Source organism: Podarcis filfolensis (assembly GCF_964270895.1).
Source record: "Podarcis filfolensis genome assembly, chromosome: 2".
NCBI classification, from domain to species: domain Eukaryota; kingdom Metazoa; phylum Chordata; class Lepidosauria; order Squamata; family Lacertidae; genus Podarcis; species Podarcis filfolensis.
Window position 1 is genome coordinate 85,044,438 of NC_139605.1, and position 24,274 is coordinate 85,068,711.

The window sequence follows — 24,274 nt, forward strand, 5'->3', positions numbered from 1 at the left end:
AGCAGGCCGATTGTCAGAAAACCAAGAACTGAGCTGTACACTTCCAGTCAATGGGCAGATTTTTTGTGCTAGGAGTCATTCCTGGAGCTACCCAAACTGTTGGGCCCTTCTAACCCCATGGCTTTGACTACAAATCCTACCAGGTACTAACATTCTTTATTTTAAGGGTTATTATTTATGATCTGCTTAAATGCCGAAAGGACTTCTAAGTTGGTAACCAGAGATGAGGTGAGGGCTTGTACAGAGCAAAGACCTGGCTGATGGGAAAGCCATGTATTTCTGCATAGTGGTCTGCCTTTAAACATACATTGGGGGCTTTATGTTTCATGTGTGCGTGTGCACACACACACACATACGGACGCGCGTGCACACACACACAAAATGTATGTGTACCCCTTATTATTTTCTCTCTCTCTCTCTCTCTCTCTCTCTCTCTCGTAGTCATGGCTGTTTTTCCTTTTTAAGAGCTTTTTAATGGCTCCAGTCAAACTTCTCTGTATGTTTCCTTTATGAACTGTCTATACCATATTCAGAAAAAAGTTTAAATAAAGGTGGAAATTGGGAACCCTCATAGGTTAATAGCATCTCTGAGAGGATGACACTCCCTACTGGTTTCTTTCAGCTCCAAATACTGTTACTCCCTTCCACTTTCCATACAGAATGAGAATATACTCCTAGAAGTAGGGCAGAGTGATTTTTGCATATTGTTAAGCTAATCCTCCTGTTCTGGTGTGGAAAAGTGCAGATGCATATGAGTCACCTGTGGGAACTGTTGCCGAACTAGATTCAGCAGGCTTGCCATACATCCTTAAGAATTAGATAGAGATTTGTTCTTTCATCAGTATGCTATTAAGATATAACATGCATCTTAGCATCATCTCAGTATAGTCAACGAAAGGATCTCACATTCGAAAATCAAATCCAAGAGTCATGTTTGTGTCCCAAATCAAATTATTTAATTTGAAAAAAATCACAGAGAGTGTTCACTGGACACAAAATATTCTCTCTGAATATATCAACAGAAAACCTCCCTGCTGCATGATAACTGAAATACGTATGCCATTTTGAATAGGAGCTTCTGAAGCCAATAGTTATCACAAAGGCAACGTGAGTTTTCCAACATGATGCGACCTCAACTCAAGGATTCCTTTGCGTTGTCCTTTTTGTACCAAGATTTCTTGCAAGTCAGCATGAGCAAGAGGAGCATTGGCAAGTGCCACAAGCTACAGAAAAACAACTTCCGGGAGCTGCCACGGTCAGCGTCTCTGTAGAAACGAAAGCCAAGGTAGGAAATGTACAGGTTGATGGGAAGAGAAATTATGGGGAAAGTCCACGTGGTGACATCAAGGATGGGAGCCAGTGATGAAAGTCCAATTAAGGCAAGGCAATGACGCAGAGCCACCCGCCTGCACATTTCTGGGTGGGTGACAGACATCATGCAGTAGCCACCTCTGGAGTAATCTTCGCGGAGCCCCCAGCTGAGTGCATTGAAATGAGGGAACTGCCAGGAGTAGAGAATCCCCCCCAGCAGCAATGCTCCTGCAAACGAAGAGAAATCAAGGCATTAGGGTGTACGCCAGGGCCACTGACACAGAAATCTGGATAACTTGGCTGAAGTTTCTGCGTCTTCATTTCGTACACCCAGTAAATCACTTGCAGGTGCAGAAGTCTCATTAATATAATCAGCTTGCCCCAAGGCAGTGAAAGGTATACAGAATGGAGCTGTGTGGAACAGTTTACTCGACTCTCCACATAAACTCCAAATACCCTTTTCAGATGCAGGAGTGGCTAAATGTTACTCTTAAAAAAAGATGCTTCTATCATTCTATCATTTTTGGAGTAAGAACACTTGCAAAAGGCTTAGAACCCAAGCAATGTATGTGCTGCTTCCAGGGGATGCAGGGATGTTTTTTGCATTCCTTGTCCAACCTGTTTACTTCTAGTGCATTTCCGGCAAGTCATACATACACAATTTAATCACACTTCTTATCTACAATTTTGAATTCAGCAATGTTTGTATTTTTGTTCACACAATTATATGTTTGCAGAAAGCAAGAAACTGAGGCTTTCGGAACCAAAAACAGTGCCTGAGGCCTCATCTGGAGTCAATAAAAAGATGATGATTTGGGGACAGGGCCCCAGCTAGGACTAACTGACTATAACTTCTTGATAGGGTGGCCACATGTTCTACTTTTCAGAGGACAGTACTCTATTGGAAGAGATGCCTTTTTAAAGATAAAGAATCATAAAAAAGGAAAGCAGGACCCCTGAGGTTGCTTGACAATAGCTACCAACCTGGACAACCGACTGAGCAGGCACACAGGTCACAGTGCTCCCCACTAAGGTGAAATGCATTGTATTTCTATTTAAAGTATTATTTTTAAATCTGCACCTCTGCATATAAAATAACATTATGTAAATGTTATGCAAATCTGGGGGGGGGGGGTTGGTGATGCATAAATGGTCACCTTACGTCTTAAGCCATCATCACCAATTCTAGACTAAGTAGAAGACAATGAGCAAAATATCTATGAACTGCATATATATATATCTCATCTTAAACTCTTCTGTGAGAAACACACACTTTCCATTTGTTGTAGAAAACACGTAAGATACATTTTATCCTTTGGTTTCCCCATTTGGTCCCACCTTTTTTGATACTACACACAATATATTTTCACATAGTCCAAACTGACTGTCCATCAGCTCTGCACAGAACCCACTCCGCAAAGGTACAAATATAAAACAAATACAGTGAAGAATATTCAATAAACTTTGGCTATTGAATGGTATAAGTTTTTTAAAGTTTGCTCAGCAGAAATCTAGAGAAGATTCCAGTCACCACAGGCATGTTACCTTGCTATATTTTGCCATAGGTTTCCTAAGCAGAAATGTATGTTGCCAACCCTCTAACAGCCACATAATGTAGGGCTACAGAGGGCTGAAAATGCCTAGTGTTAAGTAACTAACTTCTCAGTTCTGTACACTCCATACATCTTAGAATTCAGTATCATAGGACCTTCTGTTGATCCATGAATGCTTGGCGGAAACCTGAAACTGAAGAGTAAAAAATTCATAGAATTATAGAATTGTAAGGTTGTTTCAGTTCTTTCAACATTCGGGGTCTCTGTGTTACCTATCCCTGTACACCACCTAAAAGTTTATACAGAAGCAAGAATTAAAGGGGAAAATAGGCCCAGAGATCCACTGAATATAACTATGGGAATATTTCCTCACAACTGCAGTCTTCCAAAAACATATGCTACAAGACTAGATCCTGCTCCACTGAAATTTAGCACAGATGTCCATTAGTATCTGCTTCATTCTGTTTCACAAGGGACATCTTTAGGGCCTACACTTTAATAAAGCTTAACTGATTTTCACAGATTCAACTTCTGAAGTGATGTTGTTACAGTGGAGTTATGCCTTCTTGTAGAAGATGAATCAAAGTCCATTTTGTTTGCAAAGGGATGGATGCTAGGAGCAACAAGAAGGCAAGATGTCCTAACGCTGTCTCAGAAATAACTTCCAACTCTCACTTCTTTGTCAAAAAATAACCAACATTTCAGGTGAAACTCCCAGCTCCAAACCAGACAACTGATGTGCCAAACAAGGAGAGTTGTTTTATGAGGGGCCTGCCTTCTCACGCAATCTTTCCAGGAGATACTGCAAAGTCAACTTGATTGCAACTTGCATGGCTTCGTTTTTTGCTGTGCAGTACAGAATTAGGCTTTTTAGTGCAACTGGGTCCAGACTCTACCTTTACATTTTCAAAACCTTTGTCTGACAGCACAATCTTGTAGCGATGCTGGGATTAATCAAAGTGCTGATGCAGAAATAGCCACTTGTGTTCCCACTCTGGGGGTATTTAGTAGCAACTGGTGCTATTTTGAAGGCTTAGTCGGGAGGAGCCTCCTAGCAATCCTACATGGAGATTCAGAGATTCAATAGCAACTGGAACAGCGTTGTCTGTCCCTATCTCAATTGCCATGCAGTGGATGGTGCTTCAGTAGCAGTGGCATAAATCTTTATGCGCTCCTCTGTGCAAATTCCTTTGGATGAGGCTATAAAAAATGCACTCTAAACTAAATCTTAAGAGAATATAAATTATTTTTTACTGTTTTTACTACACTGTGTCAGCTGCGCTGAGAAAGTGTTTCCAAATTCCAAATTACTTGGAAGTCAGTATGATTTTGCCAAATGGTTCTTACTCCCTACTGCATTTAAGATTCCAATTTAAGTGTATTTAGGTGTGCATTATGGAAAAAGACCCACCAATGCTGAACTACATACAGCATGATGCTAGGTGCAACACTGATAATATGCCTGCATGCTTGTTTTTTAAAAAGTGATGTTAGGCGCAGGTGGTGATGTCTGATTTTGTCAGGACTGCAGAAGTAGGAAGCAGATGTTCAGCCCTTTCATACCTCATTGCAGTGCTGATGGAGATCATCCCTTTCCCATGGCTGTGTTGGGGCCAATGGGAGCTTTTTTCTTGGGACTGGTTAACAGCTGGGAGACTGTCAGGATTGCCGCTGAGAAGCAGTTGGGTTTCCTCTCCTGACCATGTAATATGGGTGCCAATGATGCATTTGGTGCCATGACAAGTTTGGCTGTTAGTCAACTTCCTGTGGTTAACTTGTACAGCTACTTAATCTAGTACTTCTGCTACTGAGTGGTGTTACTGTTTCAGGAGGATATTTTCAGCAACCCTTAAGGTTCCACATGAGACAGAAGGTGCAGGATATTCGTGCTTTTCTATCTAAAGCTGTCAAGCACAATGATGTTCTTTTAAAACTCATGACTGTCTTAGGTGTATGCAAAAAGTCTTGTAATGGTAGCATGATTTGCTAAACTATGTTATCATTCACAAACTTAAGACAAAAGCCAGAAGCACTTTTATGTTAAAAACTCAGCATGGAAAACCAGGCTTATAGTTGGAGCTCCAAACTGACTTGCTACCTCTTTCATTGTCTTGGTTTTTGGCTTCACAGATGTATGACAGAGATCACCAACCAGGCATGTAAAATAAACACAGAATGGTTAAAATATCAGCTCCAAAACAGATGTTGAAGTCTTATTGCATTTCCTAAAGCCATTGTTTACTGCCTTGGCAACCCAAGAATGCTGTTTTGCTTAGAGCACAATTTTGGTAATTCTTCTGCCTTGAATAATATGAAGGAATTTTAAAATCATTTCCAGATTCTGGTAGCTGACTGACACATGAGGGGGAGGTTAAGAGTGGAGGTGGGGGCGGGAAGCACCAGCTTCTTGTCTCTCTAGGAAATAAATTAAATGTTTAAGTTTATGTAAGACGTTATAGGGATTTTGAAGTCTAAGTTTAGCCATTAATGGCCTGTACTTAGAACTGTGTGTGGTTGTTTTCTTCTATCTTGGTATGGTAACAAACCAGCTACTCTTAGCTAAAAAGATGCTAAAACAAATTACTCCTCCTTGGTCCAGATGAGGGAGATTAGAGCTGGAAAACAAGAGCAAATCCAGCTGCACCCATTTGCCTTTGGATAAACACGGCTGGCGGTTATGTAGCTGTAGTTGTTCCATGTTCAACCTGGAAAATGAGATGAAGTATAACTGAACCTTATCTTTGCCTACAGAATTAGGTTTCCATCATCTGAATATGCCCGTCAGCAAAAGCTGATCCAGCAAAAACAACACACTACCTGCCCACACTGAAGCAAGGAAGATATAGCAGTGATGGATGGAGAGATCGGTTAAGACCTCCAAATTATGTGGTTAGAAAAATCCAATTTCTGCTCTACTTTTAATACTGTAAGACAGAATGCAGCAATTTGTCAAGATGCATTTTGCATAACTCAATAGGACTGAAAGTTTTGTGGTGGGAGAAAGGAAGAAATACTAGGGTACAAGAATAGACGGAAATCTAAAATATATCTGTTTCCACAACAGGACCTCCTTTCCATTTCTTCCTTCACCTTTGGGTTGGGGAATGCTCTGGAGCAGATATTTGGGGCACGCAGGGAGCTGCATGGGAGAGGAGAGGAAGGGGGAAGCGAGTTCAAATGGGTCTTACTGCCAAAAGTGACCATAAGATTGCAGTCTCAATCTCTTCAAACAGAATCGATAACCCTTGATCAAACCAAATGGAAACAGTCAAGTGAAGTTTAAGCAAGTTTTGAGTACAAAGGTTCTCTCTCTCATAGACACATATGGAGATCAAGTGTAGGGGCAATGATGGAAAATACCTGTTTTGTGTTATTCTGTAGGGTGCCTTGTGATGTTTTGTAGGATGTGGTGCCACAAGTAAATTTTCCCCAGATGATCTAAATGTTCTTGCAGACAGGGAAGGTAGTCTTTCAGGTAACCTGGCCCTGAGTTGTTCAGGGTTTTATATGTTAGTAACAAGACCTTGTACATGATTGGCTAGCTGCACAGCAGCTGTTCCTTGCGCACAGGTGTAAAATTATGTGTGCATCAAGGTGTTCCACTCAACCACCTGGGCACAGCATTCTCCAAAAGCCTCCAGACCAGTCTTAGGGGAAGTCCCATAAAGAACAAATTATAGGAGTCCAATTGTAAAGTTACCAATGCATGAATAATAGTGGCCAAGTTTAAAACATGTTTTATTTGTTACCGCAACCAATTAGAATGGTCGATTGGGAAACATATGAATGAGAAAGTGAGAAACTTTATTTAAATCAACACCAGGTCCAATAGGTGGATAAGAGCACCAACATTCAGGAGGGTTCACAAGGAAGGGGTGGGCATGTGGTGAAGTGCAGAACACGGCATAAATATTCCGTAGATGATGTTGACTGCATGTTACTTTCTTTCTCTAGCATCTGCTACATCTTAGTCCTTATATATGCTAGTGGCAAACAATCCGTTTGCAATATTCAAAGTCTTACTTCTTCTATGGTACCCATAGATCATGTTGGTGCCTCTGAATGTAGCAGTGGGTATGAAGACCAAAAACACTGTCAAAATAAAGGTTGTGAATTGGAAGCCTAGAAGTTTGACCACAATCCAGTCAAGGCAAGTCTCGGCTGTTTCCAATGACCACTGTTTTGAAACCATGTCCAGCTGTAGCGAGGAAATGATGACAGCATTTAACAGTTATCATTTATATAGCACCATCAATATGCATAGTTCCCAATGGAGAATTAAAAAAACGCAGCACCCTGATCAGCTTATCATCTTAAGACTTGCCGTGGGGTGGATGGGAAGAATAGAAGGAGAGACATAAACTGGCAGTAAGGGTGAACATGGGCAGGCTATGCCTTGAGCTTCATTACAAGTGCTTAGGCTTAGTTTCAGCAGAGGAAGAACAGTAAGTGTCTGTGTCGAAGTTCTTCAAGGAAACTGAATTTGGGGAAAGGGTCTGAAGGAAATAAGATGCAGCATCAAATAGTTTCTGGAGGCAGTTCTAGGCATTGAAGATGTGGGGGACGGACAAAGGATGGTGGAGATGGAAGAGTGAAGATTATGGGGATGGATATGCAGGCAGAATAATCAGGGGAGGCAGAATAATGAAGGCAAGGACAATGTTTGTGCTAGATCCAGGAATGGAGGAGGTAAGAAAGGGTGCCATGTGGTCTCAGTGATGACAGAGGTGAATGACGTTGGTCAGAGGCAAGGGAGTAGGTGGGAATGTGATCGTAGAGATGCAAAGACTGTAGCAGTTAAGGTGAGAGATGACTGTAAGTTCCAGCAAGGCTGCAAGACAGGAAGGGCTATATTTTTGCAAGGCACTAAGGGAAGTTCACCAACTTGCTTGCAAGAAGATATTTTTAACACTTTTGTTAACACAACTTAAAAACGTTAATTTTAGCTCTCTAAACCTCAAACACTGCCTTTTCTTAAGCCAATGCAATTTTCCTGCTACTACTCTGGTGCCCCCTACTGGCTACTTCATAATGCATATTTGGGAGGTGAGGTGAACTGGAGCAGCTGTCCCATATGGGCCATTGAATATTCTTTATTTGGAAGATGAAAGCACTTGGAACTTAACACAGCTGTGTACAGTGTGTAGGTGACAATGAATTTACTGAGTGGGCTTCGACTTTGATTGCATCAGTCCCTCAGGTGTCCCAATAGCAGAATCACTATCGCTTTTGTGTCTGCAAAAGAAAGCGGGGGTGGGGGAGGCAAATAATCGACTGACTTTTGTCTTATTAAATTTAAAACAGCTGCCTACTAGCCCTGCCCATCTGCCTCCACATTTACTACATGGAGCAACGGGGCCCTCTGCCTTTGTGTGTCCTGTGCTCACAGATCAATGATGACATACCTCTGTCTTTTGTAAAAACTGAGTAAGAGGCTTCTTGGATCATCATTTTGAAGAGGAAGAGAAGTCTCAAGCCTCTGCTAAGGTCAATCAATGCCAGCCCACATCTCTAGGCCTCTATTTCTACAGCCAGGATAGTTTGCTCCAGGCAAAAAATTGTCTTTTTCTCTAAAACTGCTCAGTTACACATTTCGCCAGCAGGCTGTTCAAAACATGATCCAGTTAATTAAAAAGAAAAAAAAATTTGAAGGAAATAGGAACAAAGTTCAGTGTCACTTATTCTGAACAAAGTGAGGTCCTCTCTTTACTGCTCTCCTTCCGGGCAGACAAGGGCTATACAAATGAGGAAAGGCTCTACACAATTGTCCTTTTCCTCTCTCTTCACTGTTTTGTTGCTAAACCCATCCATCTGCCAAATGTCACTTGCTGATAAGAACTGCCCAGTTTAAAATCCCCCGGTTGTAAATAGATGTTGGCTGACATAATTAATGTCTAGCCCACAACCCAATTTGAATTACAAAGTCAAGGCAATTTGAAAATCAGCCTCTGCGTGATTACCGTTGGTACATACACAGGCAGTCTATAAATTCCATAGCCTCAGGAATTATTTAAATTTTCAGAAAATGAATGAAAATCAGGACAAGATGTCTTTCAGGAAAACAGAAGGTAAAAGTGGGGCATCTGAGATAAACTAAATAGTCTCTTGAGATAAACATTCTTGGGAGCAGTAATACCAATGGCTCCAGGCCACTGTGGGTCTCTAACATCTGTTACATTTGCGAGGCTGTTATCTGCTCTGCCACCACCGCCTACCCAGAGTAAATCCCCTTAACTGATAAAGCACATTATGGCAGAGATCCCCGCTTGTCACTTCAAGCAAACTGGGTGGCTCAGAATTGGATGTGCTTTCATGGCACCGGGTTGCTATGTTCTGCAGTCTCCTGAGTACACTTCAGATGCTGGGAGCTAGCCACCACTCCTGAAAGGATACCAGACCCTATTGCTTTCATAAGGAAATGTGGTGATGCCAAGACTGAGTCCCAGGCTGTACAACACACAGTATGAAATTCCCCATTACAATATTTAAACTTCTTCTTCTTTTAAAAAGGGCATATTATTAATATTCCTCTTTTTGGCCGTGTTACTAAACACAATCCATGATCTCCTGCCAGCAAGAGAGAAGTTTGATCTGGGTCTTACTGCTTCTGTAAAAATGAGACTGCTTTGTTCTTTTGGCATTTTCCACCAGCCTCCCATTTCCTGTCATGATAATGTTCTTCCTCCTTGAAACAGGGGAAAAAAAGATACTGGAGATGGGGTTCCCTTTCAAGGAGGGAAATTCTCTGTACCCGCCTTGGCAAGTGCATGCGTTCACCTTGCTGAGAGATGCTGGTCCCAGCCCATGAACCTGATTAAATTTAACACTTGTGCAATTTCTGCTACCACAGTTGATGATAAAATTGACTCTGAGCGTTGTCAGTTTAAACCTGGCCAATTTTAGCCAACCAATGCTCACAGAGAAAGGTTCATATTTTGATCCTGAACTGTTCCCTAGGAAAAAGTTATATGATGTGGCAAGCAATACTGGAACTGATCAAGTAAACATACAGTCTGCTTGAGCAACGGCGGCAGCATTGGCTAGATGCCCTCTCCTCCCCACCTCCCTGGAGAAGCAGGAGACAGTTTTGATAGTAAAATGAAGGAAGGATGAAGAAGTGATTCACCTTGCATGACTGGCTTTAGCATAATAACCAGAAAAGACTGCTTGCTTGAGAAGAAGCTCCCTAATAAAAAGTAAAACATGGCAAGCACTATGGGCAGCCTTAAAATTTCTTTCTCCCCGGCTTTATGTTCCTTATCGCTGCTCAGTAGGGTAGGCTCTTTCCCCTTCTTTTTAACAAGGTGCAAATGTATTCCCACGCTTCTACCTAAAGCCAGGTTGCTTCAGCTAGTTAATTAGGAAACATTAATGGGTTCCAGAGATGTGGCTTACATGATTTAGAAGCAGATGGCATACTCTGCTTGTCCATACCAAAAAGCATTCCTAACATCTATATGAAACTATCAACCAACTGCAGGCATGAGCCTTTAATCAAAGAAATAGTTTCTGTGCATGGATACCTCCCCTCGCCCTCCTGCAAATAAGCCTATGGTTGAGCGTTTTGAGTGGGAAGGGGCAGAGAAGATCCAATGCTTAGTTATTATGAGAGAACGTGGGCTAAAAAGCTTCTTCTGAGATTGGCCACTATTACCTATTCCAGTGCTCCCCCCCCGGGGGTACTCAAGGGTATGCAGTACAGGGACCTCTCCCTCCTTCCAAATATTAAAAGTGTGGCACTTACTGTAATAACTTCATGAGCATTGCCATAACTACTCAGAGTTATGTATATAAATAGCATGTATAATTGGCCTAGATTCAACTAACAAGTCCTGCTTGCGGAAGCCAACATTTGGTCTAGTTTCTGACACTTGGAGAGAGACAGATAGGGTTGGGCATTTTCCATATCAAGAAACAAAATAAAATTCAGATTCTGCATTAGGGAATAATCCAAATTCCATTGTCAGAGTTATCTGTGTATATTACCAACACGGCATGTATTTGCTTAGCAAGGTATCTGTACCTTTTAACAGTGAGATTTTAAAGGAATTTGGGTTTGGTTTTAGTGAGATGCAGAACAGAGGGGAAGACAGAGAGGCAACAGAAGCCACAGGACTTGTAATTGCAGCCAGAAACACAGTGCAGATAAGTGAACATGACAACTGTACAGCAGAAGCCCTGCTTTGGTTGTTGAACATTCACTAGTCATGTCACAAAGGACACACAGCTTCTAATATGAGTTAATCATTTGAATTAAACTTCTTTGTCTCCTTCACTGCAGAAAGGCTAGAGTTTGTTGAATGGTCACTTTAAAATGTGAAGGTTCATTATTGCTTCACAAGTTGTGTATGTCTTTAAGGGCCAGGGCAAATAACGAGACCCAGTCTTACAGCTGTGAAACATAGCAGGTGCTGCTGAGTTGTGTTAATCAAGTTGTGTCAGCAATTGGGTATAGTATATAAGCGGCTGCACCTAGCTCTCTCATGACCCTGGGGGATGGGTTGGTGGTTGGGTCTGGTTTGTTGTTGATGTATTTAGTGTATAAGGAGTTTTTGTTTTTGTTATTAAAACCTTGTTTAAGTTATTTTTGAGTCCCTTTTTAATACATGGTCTCCCCAGCAAGCTCTCTGCAGCACTACTAAACTGCAAATAGCCAACAGAGTTATGACCTTCTTGCATTTTCATCTTGATTTTCTCTACCATGTCCCCCTCGTTCATAACTGAATCTGTTCACATTGTCTCTCCTTTCTACTACTCTCATCTCTTGTGCCTAGAACAACAAATGCTTTGCAATGCTAAGAAGAATACAACATGCCCCCCAAAAAGCTGGTCATCTCAGGAAGCTTCATTAAGACTGACCCTGCATTTTCAAGTCTCTGTAGCCTTTGCTTCAAAAGCAGCAAAATCAATGAAGGGAGAAGGCCCACTGAGCTAACACAACATTTCTCTGATCTTGTTGCATGAATCTGAGATCCTATCGTGACACACACTGCAAAGAGAATCACAAGAGCACTGCAAAACTGAAGGTTATGTTTGATCTTCAAACTAGGAGGAGTCACATAATCCTGGTTGACTTTTGGCTGACTCGGTGATGAATAGTTCCTGTAGAAACACAGAGCATGTGAGCACAGAAGAGGGAGAGAAGGATAAAGGCTTGCACTTACATATGCCTGAGGGCCAAACTGCACACAACACTAAATGCATCACTTGGAAGCATGGCAAGTTTTTTTAACTAAAAAAAATTAGTAACAGGTGCAGGGGAGAGACCCGCAGCTTCAATCCTTCCATCCCAAGTTGTGATCTAAACAAAGTTTGTCCGTTTGCAGTGTTATTAGTATGAGGGCTAGTACTAGCTCACTTTTGGACCAATGGAAAGCTCGAAAGCAGGACAATTGTTCCCTAGCAACTGCTATTCAGGGGCCACTAAGACCAACTTAGCAGCTCCCTTTAATCATTATCCTTTCACATGATTACAACCAAGAGAGAGGAGAGCAGGGCTGCACTCTGTGGCCCTGCCCTGTGTCCTAAAGATCTGAGGGCTCCTTGAATGGTTTAAAATCCTGTGCCTACTTGCACAGAACCAGGCTCTCCATATTTCAGACCTTTAAGCCCTAGTCTTCAGCAGCTGAAGAGGGAAAGTGGTAAGGAGAATTAAGGATGTTTTGCTCCGATGTAAGTCACTTCATGCTGACTTACACTGAACTGCGTTTGTCATTTTATTGCTAATTCACCCAGTTAAGAAAGATCATTTTGGAACTCTTTGAAATTCTTATTTGTTTTTACCACTTGGCCACCTCACTGCTCAGCTCTAATGCAAGTTTAATTATGAGCAAGTTAAAAAGTACTGGTTCTAATAGAACACACTTTTCTTATCCCTCCACTGTGAGAACAGTCAATTTATTCCTACTCTCTGCCATTGTTTTGATCCTAAGTGCTAGTAGCCTGGCTCCTTTTTGGTTCAAGAGGAACCTGTCCCTTTTGTATACGCTTGGCTTATTACAAAACCTTCTCCAGTGCCTAAGAAATCAAAAGCTGTCCTTTGACACTGCAATCTTAGGCATGCATTGAAATGCCTCAGCTTTGCCTGTCTACCTGGCACTGCAAATAGAACAGGTAGAATTCTGGAGGAAGGAATTCTGGAAGTTCTGAATTTCACTTCTTGCTTACCCACCTAAAGTTTGCTTCCAATACTGCACAACTACATTTCCCCATTTCACTGGTGCTGACCTGCACCATGACTGTCATCTTCACTCTGACAGTATCTACCAATCTAACTAGATGAAATGTGACTTCCACAACCTTCACACAGGTAGGCAAGTCATTATGCAGTTTGCACACCCCTGTTGGCCTATGACCGTAATAAACTGATTGAAGTCTTACTGACTGCAGTCTACACACTTGTCACAAACCCATCTCTCTGTGTTTCTAAGGCTTGACTTACTCACTGCTACAAGCCCCCCCCCCAGGTCATACCTTCTAAAGGTTTGCTACCTTGTTCTGTAGACTGCCCCCCCCCCAAGATCCTATTTTTTGTGATAGCAGAGAAGCTGCCACTCTGCAATCCCATTCTTGAAGGCTTTGCCCATAAATATCACTGGATCTGAGATTCAAAGAACTGAATGGGTCCCGAACCTAAGATAGTCTTGGGTTTTTTTACTGCAAAATGCCAGGTCAGTGGAAGAGACAGTCATGCAGTACACAGTGAAATATGCAGATCTTAGATAATGTGAATGATACTAGTGGGCATTGGTTAAAAAGACATCTCTCTATTGGGAATGAAGTCATATGTGAAACAAGTACTCATTCCCACAGTATAGTAACTTTCAATTGGCCCTAAGAGGAAGACACTCAATTCTCTTCCTCCTCATGGTCCCAGTTCCCTTCCAGAGTAATTCTCACCTGCATCCAGACTGCCAGTTGCTGCTGTCCAACCCATAATTGGGGGAGTAGCACCAACCACAGCTCCTACCCATGTATTGACAATGCTAATTCTTTTCAACGGTGTGTAACAGCATGTGTACAGGATGATGTTGAAGGCTCCCAGGGCTGCAGTAAGAGGATTTACTCCGAAGGTGAGCAGAGCTATTCCTGGAACAGCACAGGAGGCAGCGAAAGACACAGCAAGCAAAGGGCTGTAAAAAAAAAGAAACAAACAAGAAAATGTAAAAATATGTTAGTGAAAGGATCTGAGGGCAGATTTTTATTGCTGTTACCTTTTTATCCAATGCTTTCCCGATAATGCTTTTTTATTAAGAAATCTTAAATCGGGCAACAGTGATAACCACAGAATAAATGTACATTTAGCAAACACCTACTAGAGCATAACTTCTTCACTGATGTACAGAGAACAATCAGCAAATTTGACCAGCAGGCAAAACAGGTCAGGTACAGTCCAATGCAGACTGGTCTTGACTTAGCTTTTGTCTTCTCGCTCCTGCCAGTGGGCGTTGAGGGAATTTGAGGAAGCTATATAGGCAGCAGAGCTTCCCTTCCTGGGAATTTAGGCAGGTGTGTATGCAAGTTGCCATTAGGCATGTTAAAGCTAAACATTCACCTAGAGACACACACACACAACTATTACATTGTTTATAGCATAGTGAAAGAAACATGCCTACATATTATCCAAGCTTTAATTACACAATGTAATACTTTCAACAGAAATTTGTGTTCAAAATTTATTGCCCCGATTTAGCAGAATTTATCGGAATCCTAGAAGCTTAAACTATGGGTTTCACTAAAGTTCCAGATCTGGCTACGTCAACTCTTGACAGTGGGGAAGAAACTATTTTTAATAAAGCATCTAAATGTTTGGTGTAGATTTTTATAGCCCCACACAGACCAGTCACCTCATAGTGTTTTATACACAATTGCAAAATAAGCCTAAGCATGGATATGCACGGATCGTGTTAGAATGCTGAGAAGGAATAAATGTCTGCCTTCAATTTAACTTTTAATTAAATGGACCAGGCCAACAATTTGATAAGCTGGAACATGATTTTACCAGCTTTACAAACCCAATTGTGGATTTTGCCGATTTAATTTAGTGGAATGCAATGTTTATCAGATTTTTCTCACAAGCTTCTGAGCCAAGAAAAAATGTTCTTTTGAATACATGCAGCTTTCAGTGAACCCATTCAAGCACTAATCTTGTAACACTTGGGCCTATATTTACACAACAACATTAGTTAACAAGTGACAGAGTTTTGTCATGTGAATCTAGCACCCTGGAAATGGAGGCAAGCTCATCACTTGGCTCAAGTATCTGTGTAAAGATAGCTGAATGGACTGATGATGAAGTTCAGAGGGAAGGGAAGAGAAAAAGACAGGAATTTTGTTACCACTTCAGATGAGCTATAAAGGATGCTGTACTTTGAACACTGTTGAAACGGAAAATATCAAAAACAGGACATTGAAACATTTTTTAAAAGCATGTTCCTCAATTGTTCAGTGACACTTCTGAAACATTTTTTTAAAAAAAGCAGACGATAACAGTAAGTTCCCCCCTTTTTCATAAAGTGGATTAATGTGATCTAGAGTTAGGAGTGAGTAGCCATGTCTGATGATACCAAATTGTCCACGGTGCTTAAAACAAAAAGGGATTGTGATGAGCTCCAAAAGAATCTCTCCAAACTAAGCGAACATGAAAGAATTAAAATCCAAATGGAAAATCTTGTCTTGTGAATGCAGAACTTGCTTTAAAAAATATGAATTATATTTTTTATATTTATTTACGCTCTGGACATGCCTTTCTTAGGTTTGCACCACTTCATGTGGCATAAAAATAAGTCAAGTGTCAACTCTTTGAGGAGCTGGCAGAACACTCTGTGAAAGCCAATATTATAGGGCTTGAGAGATTTTTATGGAAAAACACAACTACTTGCCTGTAATAGGGCTGGCTGTTATTTACCAATTTTCCATATTACTAAATTGACCCCAGTAGATGTAATGTGCAAATATCCTTTGCTATTGCAATAGGTGATGTACAGCTAAAGGCCTAATATTAAAAGCCATGTTCATGCTAGGGAGATGTAAAACTTGAAGCACTTTCTACATGGACTAGATGTTTGCATCTGGAATTTGGAAAAGCTTCTTTCATCCAGGAAACAATATTCTGCAGTCTTGACTCTGCAATATTTAATTCCAGAAGGGGAGACTTTTTTTCACAATGTGCAATAGAAAAACAGGGGCACGTTTCCCCCACCCGCCCTTGGAAATTCAATGCAGTCACACTCTGAAGAGTACCTGTGTGACAGTGACAGATCCCATGGGAGACAATATGTTCCATTTCCCTTAGTGTAACATCTGCTCTGTTGACAAGTCATAAGCAGATTTTTTTTCCTGTTTGCAGACATAGCCTGGGACCTGATGATCCAGCTGGTGTGTTTTATCCATTTCTAAAATCACTAGGGGTGTGTGTGTGTGTGTGTGTGTGTGTGTGTATGTATGGGTGTAAACGGGAGTTAGGAGAGAACTTTGATGAGGTATGAACAGGATATACGTGGTGTGCTTGATGTACCACCCTGTAAGGCAAAAGGCTGTCAAAGCCAGCTCATATTCACAAAACAAGTAAATTCCACGAAAATTTGCACAGCTGCCTTGTCTTTGGCAGTGCTCTGAACCACCACCTCAAGAGTGCCCAAGGGCACACAACCAGCTTCTGCTGAAGACAGAGAATATTGTTACTTTACAGAACAGGTTATTTCACTTGCTTTTCACAGTTACCAAGCCAGGGACCTTCATAAGCTACATACAGATGATCCAGAGTGCAGCATATGCCACCCTACATTTTTTAAACTGCACTTCAAGAAAGGAAGCACAGAGAAACAGCTGCACATTTTAGAACATAGAACATACCCAAAGCCATAGCAGTATCCAGTGTGTCTACCTTGAGAGCTGCTGTCTGCTGCCTGCATAGTGGACAACAAAGAGGCACTATTCCAGAAATCAAATTATGAACATATGCCACTCGTCTATTCGGGCTGGCAGTGGATCTTTGAGGTCTCGGGTAAAGGTCTTTCCCAGCCCTGCTCATTCAGCTCCTATTCAACATGGGAACCATTTTCTTAGGCCTCTGCTTCTGCACAGCCAGTTTAGTTTAAAAAGATGCTGCCTATTATTATTACTATTATTTAAATCACCATCACATTATGGCAGGAAGGAGAAGCAACCTGTGTCAAGGAAGCCCATGACCTTTGCATAGCTAAGAGCCACTGTCTGTGTATTATTTGGTACACCATGTAATCTTAAGGAATATGCAACATGCTTCTCCCTTGGCTCGGCAAGGATTACATCTCGCAGGCAGTGGGAGTGACTAAAAGCTTACTGGGGAAAGATACGCCTGAATGGAGCGAATAATCAGAGAGCTTTTTCCGTCCAAAGCTCACTGACATTTGTCTCTAATAGCGTTTGGCTGGGGGAGAGCCCCTCTAACCTCATGCCATCAACAGGGACTGCAGGACAGTGAAATAAAAAGGCTGCTTTCCTGCTCATTTAGATCAAGCTGCCACTGACACAGCAGGGCTTCCCAAAAATTGTCTGTCAGTCTGGGAAAGAACCATTCAACGATAGCTTTGGTGGCATTCATATGGAACTCTACTCATCCTGGGCAGTGGACAGCAGTCAGTATTACAAAACCAAACCAAAACCACAGAGGCTTTTTTTGGCACCTAATTCATGTGAGACTATAATATAAATCCTTTGAATCAAGGGCTTTTGTTACAATGAACTGGTTAAACTGCGTTTATATTTTATTGTTTTGAGACAGCTAAATACTGTCTTCCAGTGCTGAATAGCAACATGATCATGGACTTATTTCTGAATTTATCCAGGTCCATCACAATGTATCGCTCAGCTGCTCTCACTGTGCCATGAAAGAAAGAAAAAAATCGATCTATAGGAACTGGCAGACAACACAGTTGGTGAAAACAGGCTTCCGCTGTTCTTTACAAACATAATTAAGAAATGAATTGGAGGTTGAGCTACAGATTGGACATCCATAAATTAAGCCTAAAAACAGGCATTGATTAACTTCTCAGTGCTTATTACACTTTCTCTGCTGCATAAATGGAGATGTAAGCATGCATGCACGCACACGGTCGTTGAACTCTTAAGTGCATTCAAGGAAATGCTTGTGCAATTCAACCTTCCAATATTATGGAATTTTGATTATTATTTTATTATAATAAATAATGGAATCTCACTAATGGGTACATGTATACCTCCATCTGAACAGGAGTGACAACACCAGCAGCATAAGGGGCCCATTTGTGAGAGACAAAATGCCAGAGCTTTGTGCTTGAGCACTGCTATTTCATTTGGCAGCACAGCCCTGAGCCTCCAAATGGAAGAAATGGTATGTTGAATCAAGCACCGTACATAGAAACTTGGTTGCACACCACTTTGTTCCAAAACAGACTCTTAATTGTCGACATGTTCAAGGCAGCTTATCTAAAACTGAAGAAAACTCAAAATGAAGGATAACACTTTCAGAAAATCAGGCACTCTGCCTCACCTTGGGAGAACTGATAGCAACAACATCACAAATGTCTCCTCAGAAGAATGCTGCAATGAGTTTGATGGGACTTACACCCAGGTAAGTGCGGAAAGGATCGCAAGATAAAATGTCCAGGAAGCCATAATTGCGTAGGCTTCAGGTAACTACACAGATCACCCAAACTCTAATATGTGGCAGCAGACGGTGCCTTAAGGATGATTTCCCCCCATCATGCTAACAAATGACCGTATAAATATTTTATTTTATCTAACATGGTCTTAGCTCATTTTTCCAGTTCCCACGGCAGCTTCTATAAAAGAATTTAAAAAAAAAAAACTAAAAAGAGAGAGCATAAGGGTAAAACAACAGTAAAAAACTAACAAAAACCTGTTCTTTATCTAGACTCCTACCTAACAGGCAAGACAACAACCCTGAGACTGTATTCATATTCTATAGTGCTCCATGGCATACACTTTAACACATGCATTGAGACAGCTATCCGCAATGAGACAAAATAGGCATCAACCAGGCAAATGCCCCTAACCAGCTGGCAATGCTAGTCTATACATTTGCATTTAATCAGCCTTCCTTCCTTCCAGTGGTACATCGTGTTGCGAGCCGTCCCCCTTACGAATTCTTTAGGTTACGTGCTCCGCTAACCCGGAAGTAGATGTCCCTTGTTGTCAACTTTGCCTTGGGATGCGAGCGGAAATTGCGCTCTGGCGGTGCGGCAGCAGCAGGAGGCACCATTAGGGAAAGAGTACCTCATGTTACGAGCGGTTTTTGGTTACAAACGGACCTCTGGAATGGATTAAGTTCGCACCCGGAGGTACCACTGTACTTTTCAGTTGCAGGTACACCAGCAATAAAACACTTTTCTCCCCCAAAGCTATAGTTTCATTGTTGCTGCTGACAATGGGAACAATTTTAAATTAACTTTGCTTTCATTATGTTCTGCACCAACAGGTAAGTGGGAGCATAACAGTAAATGTGAGATGGATGCTCCCCAAGACAAGAATTTCATCTGCGTACAACACTGTCAAAACAGTTTATTGTAATAAAAAGAGTCATTGTGAGCACGTTTTTTAAGATGTCAACACTGCACTGATTAGGAAAGGCAGAATCACCAAACAAGTTGTTGTGAAGACAGAACATGAATGAAAGATAGAAGCCTTAATGATGCTGGAAAGGTTTTCAATTTGATGATTCATTTGAACAATGTATTCACATATTGGTTTCTGAGGCAGAAGTGTTAGGCATATAACCTTCAATTAGTTATAAATGCAAACAGACTTCACAAGCCTATTTTTCCCCTTGTCAACATTGTCTCATATAATGCTGTTCAGACTTGAAAGGCTGGGTCCCTCCTACAGTTTCGGCTACATTCACGTAAGCAAAGCTAAACCACATTAAGTACATCTGTAGGGGATGTTTGGGCATAATTACCACACCACTGTACTGTTCACACTTGCAGAGCGGTGTTGTGGACAAGTTTTGAAAGCTCCAAGATCTTTAGAAACAACTTTTCCCAAGGTACCATCGTGACCTCTACTGAAAGCAAAGACCTGCATCTTTGCAGTGCTCTCAATGCATTCAGTATGCAGTTGCTCTAGAGCTCTAGACACCTTCTCCACAGCAGGTTCATGGATGGTGAAACTTCAGTAATTTCTACAGATGACTGATGCCTTTACTTTTAGAAGTCATATAGTTATCATATTATTTCAGATGTATGTATGTTTCAGTACTTGAACCTAAAGGCATTTGTGAGAGAAAAGCATGTCCGTTTCCATGGGGTTTCCCTCCCTTATTTCCACTTCTTACCACACTCAGCATCACTCTGGAGGGTCTTCTAATTCTCAACAACATTTTTAAAGTCCCCCCCCCAGGGGTCTACACTGAGAAGGGGGAGATGAGAAAGCCCTGAACTATGAGCAGATGTTCACCCACACATCCAACTCCAGAATTTTATTATCTAAACTTTTTTTATAAGTCACCAGTCCTCATGACCAAGGAAGGCTATTTAAAGACCTAAAGCAAATATACAATGACCACTAATTTTCAAAAATTATGACTTTTATGATTTTGCACAATTACAGTTAGTAACATCAGGGTCTTTGCCACCTAAGCCATATAGAACACTCGCCTACAGTACAAGGAAACACTTCCTGAAGTAACAGAATTGTTCAAATTTCAGAGGGAGATAGGCATCCACAAGGAGGTGGAATGGACTGAGAGGAGAACCTTACCAGTCTCAACCTTTGGTAGAAATCAATATAGGAGTACTTTTGGATATGCTAGGGTAATCTTTCCCATATCAAAATGCAACAAGGGCAGTACCCTGTCACTCATTAATTTACAACACAAATGGCTCTTGTGCATTGCCTGGTACTGATTATCCCACCAAGTGCATACAACTCTTTGTGCCAGTACCACCTGTGGATGCACTACTGTGGTGTATCACAAGTCTGCCATCACAAGTTCCCAGCATGCATGAATCTAACACACCTGAACCTACTGTCTTGAGAAATACTGTATCACCTATGTGGTTGGAAGGTCATCTCTGGTGCTGCTGAGTGGGGAAAATGTTTCCCTGAACTGCAGAGTTTCATGGTTAGAGTTACATTTTAAGGTCCAGTGTGTTTTTCCTGCTTTTCCTCCATGGTTTTCAGATAGGAAATGTTTATATTTGAAATACTGAAACACTTGCAGATTTTGTGGGGCCTGAAGTACATCTGTATTCTTTATTTTCATTTATATTTTGGTGTATCTGAAGTTGCTCTCTCCCCTTTACATAGAGACTGTACTGTGATATATGCAAAGTCACATTAGTTTATGCTGGGTGCAGGGTGGGGTTTGTGTAAAGTTAAAACTTTTGACGGAGAAGGCTTCCCCTTTATTTATTTTCAGCTTTGTGGTGGCAGTGTGAACATGTGTGCACAATGGGGAAAAAATAAAATAAAGCAAAATCCACTTGAGTAAATGTGCTTTGAAAAGACATACAGAGTATCTGCAAACCAATACAAACAACATAATCAGTACAACAAACTGATAATACAATACTTATGCCAAGAACCAGGAAGAAGCAACCAAACACGAGAGAAAAGTATGGGCAGATCTTAACTCTGAGCAAAAGAATGAGTCATGAACTACAGGTGGAGCAACACTAACCATGACATGGTTCAAACCTAGCCATCGTCATCTTTACTTTCCCACAATTCCCATGTGGTAGGTTGGCATTAGCCTGTCTTCACACACAGATGTATCTGCTTGCCTCCACAAGGTTTGGACTAACTTGAAAATTACAACGAAGGCAGCATTCATAACAAATTAAGGTGTCACCACAAATAATCAAATCCTGGCAATTCCTCAGTGCTGAAAGCACACAGCAACTTGCTCAGCACATCTTTTGAGGCAGTTATATTTACATCGGGAGTAATGCAAACCACATTTACTAGTATTTTCAGAAGGGATGAATAATCTAGTAATAAAAATAATAAAAGTGAAACTAAATCTGGAAGAAATATGCCTCATACCAGTAGCTGTTTTGTGGAAGATTTTTTGTTTGTTTGTTTTGAAGAAGAATAAATAAAAACCTGAAGCCCATGAACTAACTCTCGTTATAGGCACATAGTGTCAGAATTACAGCAGATCAACAGCCCATCTGTGTGTGACCACCAGCCATTCAACAAATAGACCCAAAGCTTTAAATCAAAACCGTTGTAAAATTGCACATTATGTAATCATTTAATGAAGCTGTATGTGGTGCTTGTCACCTACAAAACACTTAAACACAGATAGAGAAAAATATGTTTTTACATTCAATTACTGGTTTTAATCAGAAATTTCCTTCTTGTCTAATGAGATATATCTTCTAATTAAAAGGGGGGGAAAAGCTATAAGCACAAGGATTACAGATTTATTGCTAAAGCTACCTTTTCTTCCTTGATGGGGGACACAGAGGCAATATCAATTACAGCCTTTAAAAGCAGGAAAGCTGGTGTCGCACTTTTTGTCACCATCTTTCCCTGGCTTTCAAGCGCTTATGAACAATCAGGAAAACTGATGATGGGATCTGCTCTCGCAAAGACACAGAATTACATTAACCAACAGTGTAATGAAGTAAAAGGGCACTCATTTAAGCAAACAAAGTGGGCATTACATGAGGAAGAAAAAATACTAATATGCATATTCACTTATTTCCTCACTCGCTCATGCAAAAAGGTTCATGGCTCATGAAAAAGACTGGAGGCTGTTTGGTTTTAAAATTGAAATGCAAAACTAAATTACAGCTTTAATTGAGAACTCAGGCTTCTTCCCATCAATCCAGGGCATTGGGAGAAGGGGTTCCTCTCGGCCACTCATGCCTAAAGCCTGAGAGATGGTGCTGCCCTTGGAGGGAGGGACAAAAATGAGAAATCCTGTCAACTCTTTTCCATGAATTATTTAACTCCCTCTCTACATTAGAAATAAATAAATTAGGGGTATGCCTGCTCTTGGACATCCAGAGTTGTATTAATCTTCTCAACATAGTAGTTGGTGCCAGGGCAAGTAGGGCAAGATGCAGCAGAAAGCCCTCTATGCAAGTTCTTGGCAGAATACTGAGCAGCTCAGTTATAATATTTGGCTTCAATCCACCAGGCAATAGTAAGGCAAATAAAGAACCCCAAATCTGCCATTGTTGTAATCTGTACAGACTTTTGAGTTTCTAATGTATTAAATGCAGAATTATTAAGATCTTCAGGCATTAGAGGTAAAACACACTTATAAAACTGATAAGAGATTGAGGACACCTAGAAAAGTACTCAAGCAACTCTTTCGCCCTTTGATTTCTCTTTTAGGACAATGTTCCCCTTCTTTTATTGTACTTTACCATCAACTACTTCATGCTGGCTGCAAATATTCATAACCACATGAAAAAAATATTTTGGAATATATTTTGGGTTAGAGTTCGATCAGACCTTACACTGCAGGAAAAAAAAATATCCTAGGCAGCCTGTGGAATACCTGAAAGTTAGTGTGTGGATATATAATTTTGAAAACTGCTTGGGTGGCAGGGAGGGGGCAGGGGTAATGAGGAAATTCAGAAGAATATCCCTCTAAATTATCTCTATACAACTATCTCTAAATAACTACGTCTAAAATGCTTTTGCTAAAAATTTTAAGCTGGGTTGTAAACTCCCAAAATAGTACAAACATACAACAAAGATATTGATAATTGCATACATCCTTCTAGCTGAGAAGGGGGCTAGTTCTACCAAGTGGTAAAGTGGAGCTCCTAAAACTCCATAGGGACGTAATAAATGGCTCCATGCTTAAAAGCACTTAAGTAAGGAATTTTGACGGTCATCATAATATTTTATCTCCTGATAAAAGGATTTAACAGCCAATTGTCTGAAAAGGCAGAGTTGTCTTTGATGTGCACAGGCTTAGAAAAGAAGCACTCTTGAGCTGCTAATATCTCTTTTTGTCTACATGGCAATCCAGACTCATCAGTAATAACTTGAAGGTGGTCTTGATTGATCTTGATTGTTGGAGAGAGATGGAGCATGGACAGTAGGCCGAATATCCCAACACAATGGTGCATTTCTGTTAACTTGCAGACAATTCATGGATGGCACATAACAATAAGCCAAATATGACTTAGCATGAAATAGCAGATGTGCAGACTACCAAAGAGGATATTGTGGTAGCTTTTCTCCTTCCCAGTCATTCGTCTGCTGTGCTGAGATAAGGAATGTCTAATGTATAGACATGTTTAGCAGGCATGTTTAAAAATTGTCTAGTATACTAATGATATAGCATCTTAAAAATAATCTGGCTAGAGAAAAATTACTAATTTAACAAAGGATACTAAACACAACACTCAAATCTCTTAAATCAGATTTCTAACATAAAGTATTATTATCATTATGTATTA

At 40.9% G+C, this 24,274-nt stretch overlaps 1 protein-coding gene across 1 annotated transcript in view; it reads right to left on the bottom strand.

Annotated features, from left to right (window-relative positions):
* Positions 1 to 933: 933 nt before the first annotated feature.
* The window catches only part of COX10 (cytochrome c oxidase assembly factor heme A:farnesyltransferase COX10), a 91,540-nt gene continuing 68,199 nt past the window's right edge, over positions 934 to 24,274 (bottom strand). Inside the window, exons 6-7 of the mRNA XM_083597801.1 lie at positions 13,764 to 13,996; positions 934 to 1,539 (exon numbers count right to left, since the gene is read on the bottom strand). Coding sequence (XP_083453927.1) covers positions 1,133 to 1,539; positions 13,764 to 13,996 — 640 coding nt within the window. The 3' untranslated portion in view covers positions 934 to 1,132. The remainder of the gene's footprint in view (positions 1,540 to 13,763; positions 13,997 to 24,274) is intronic.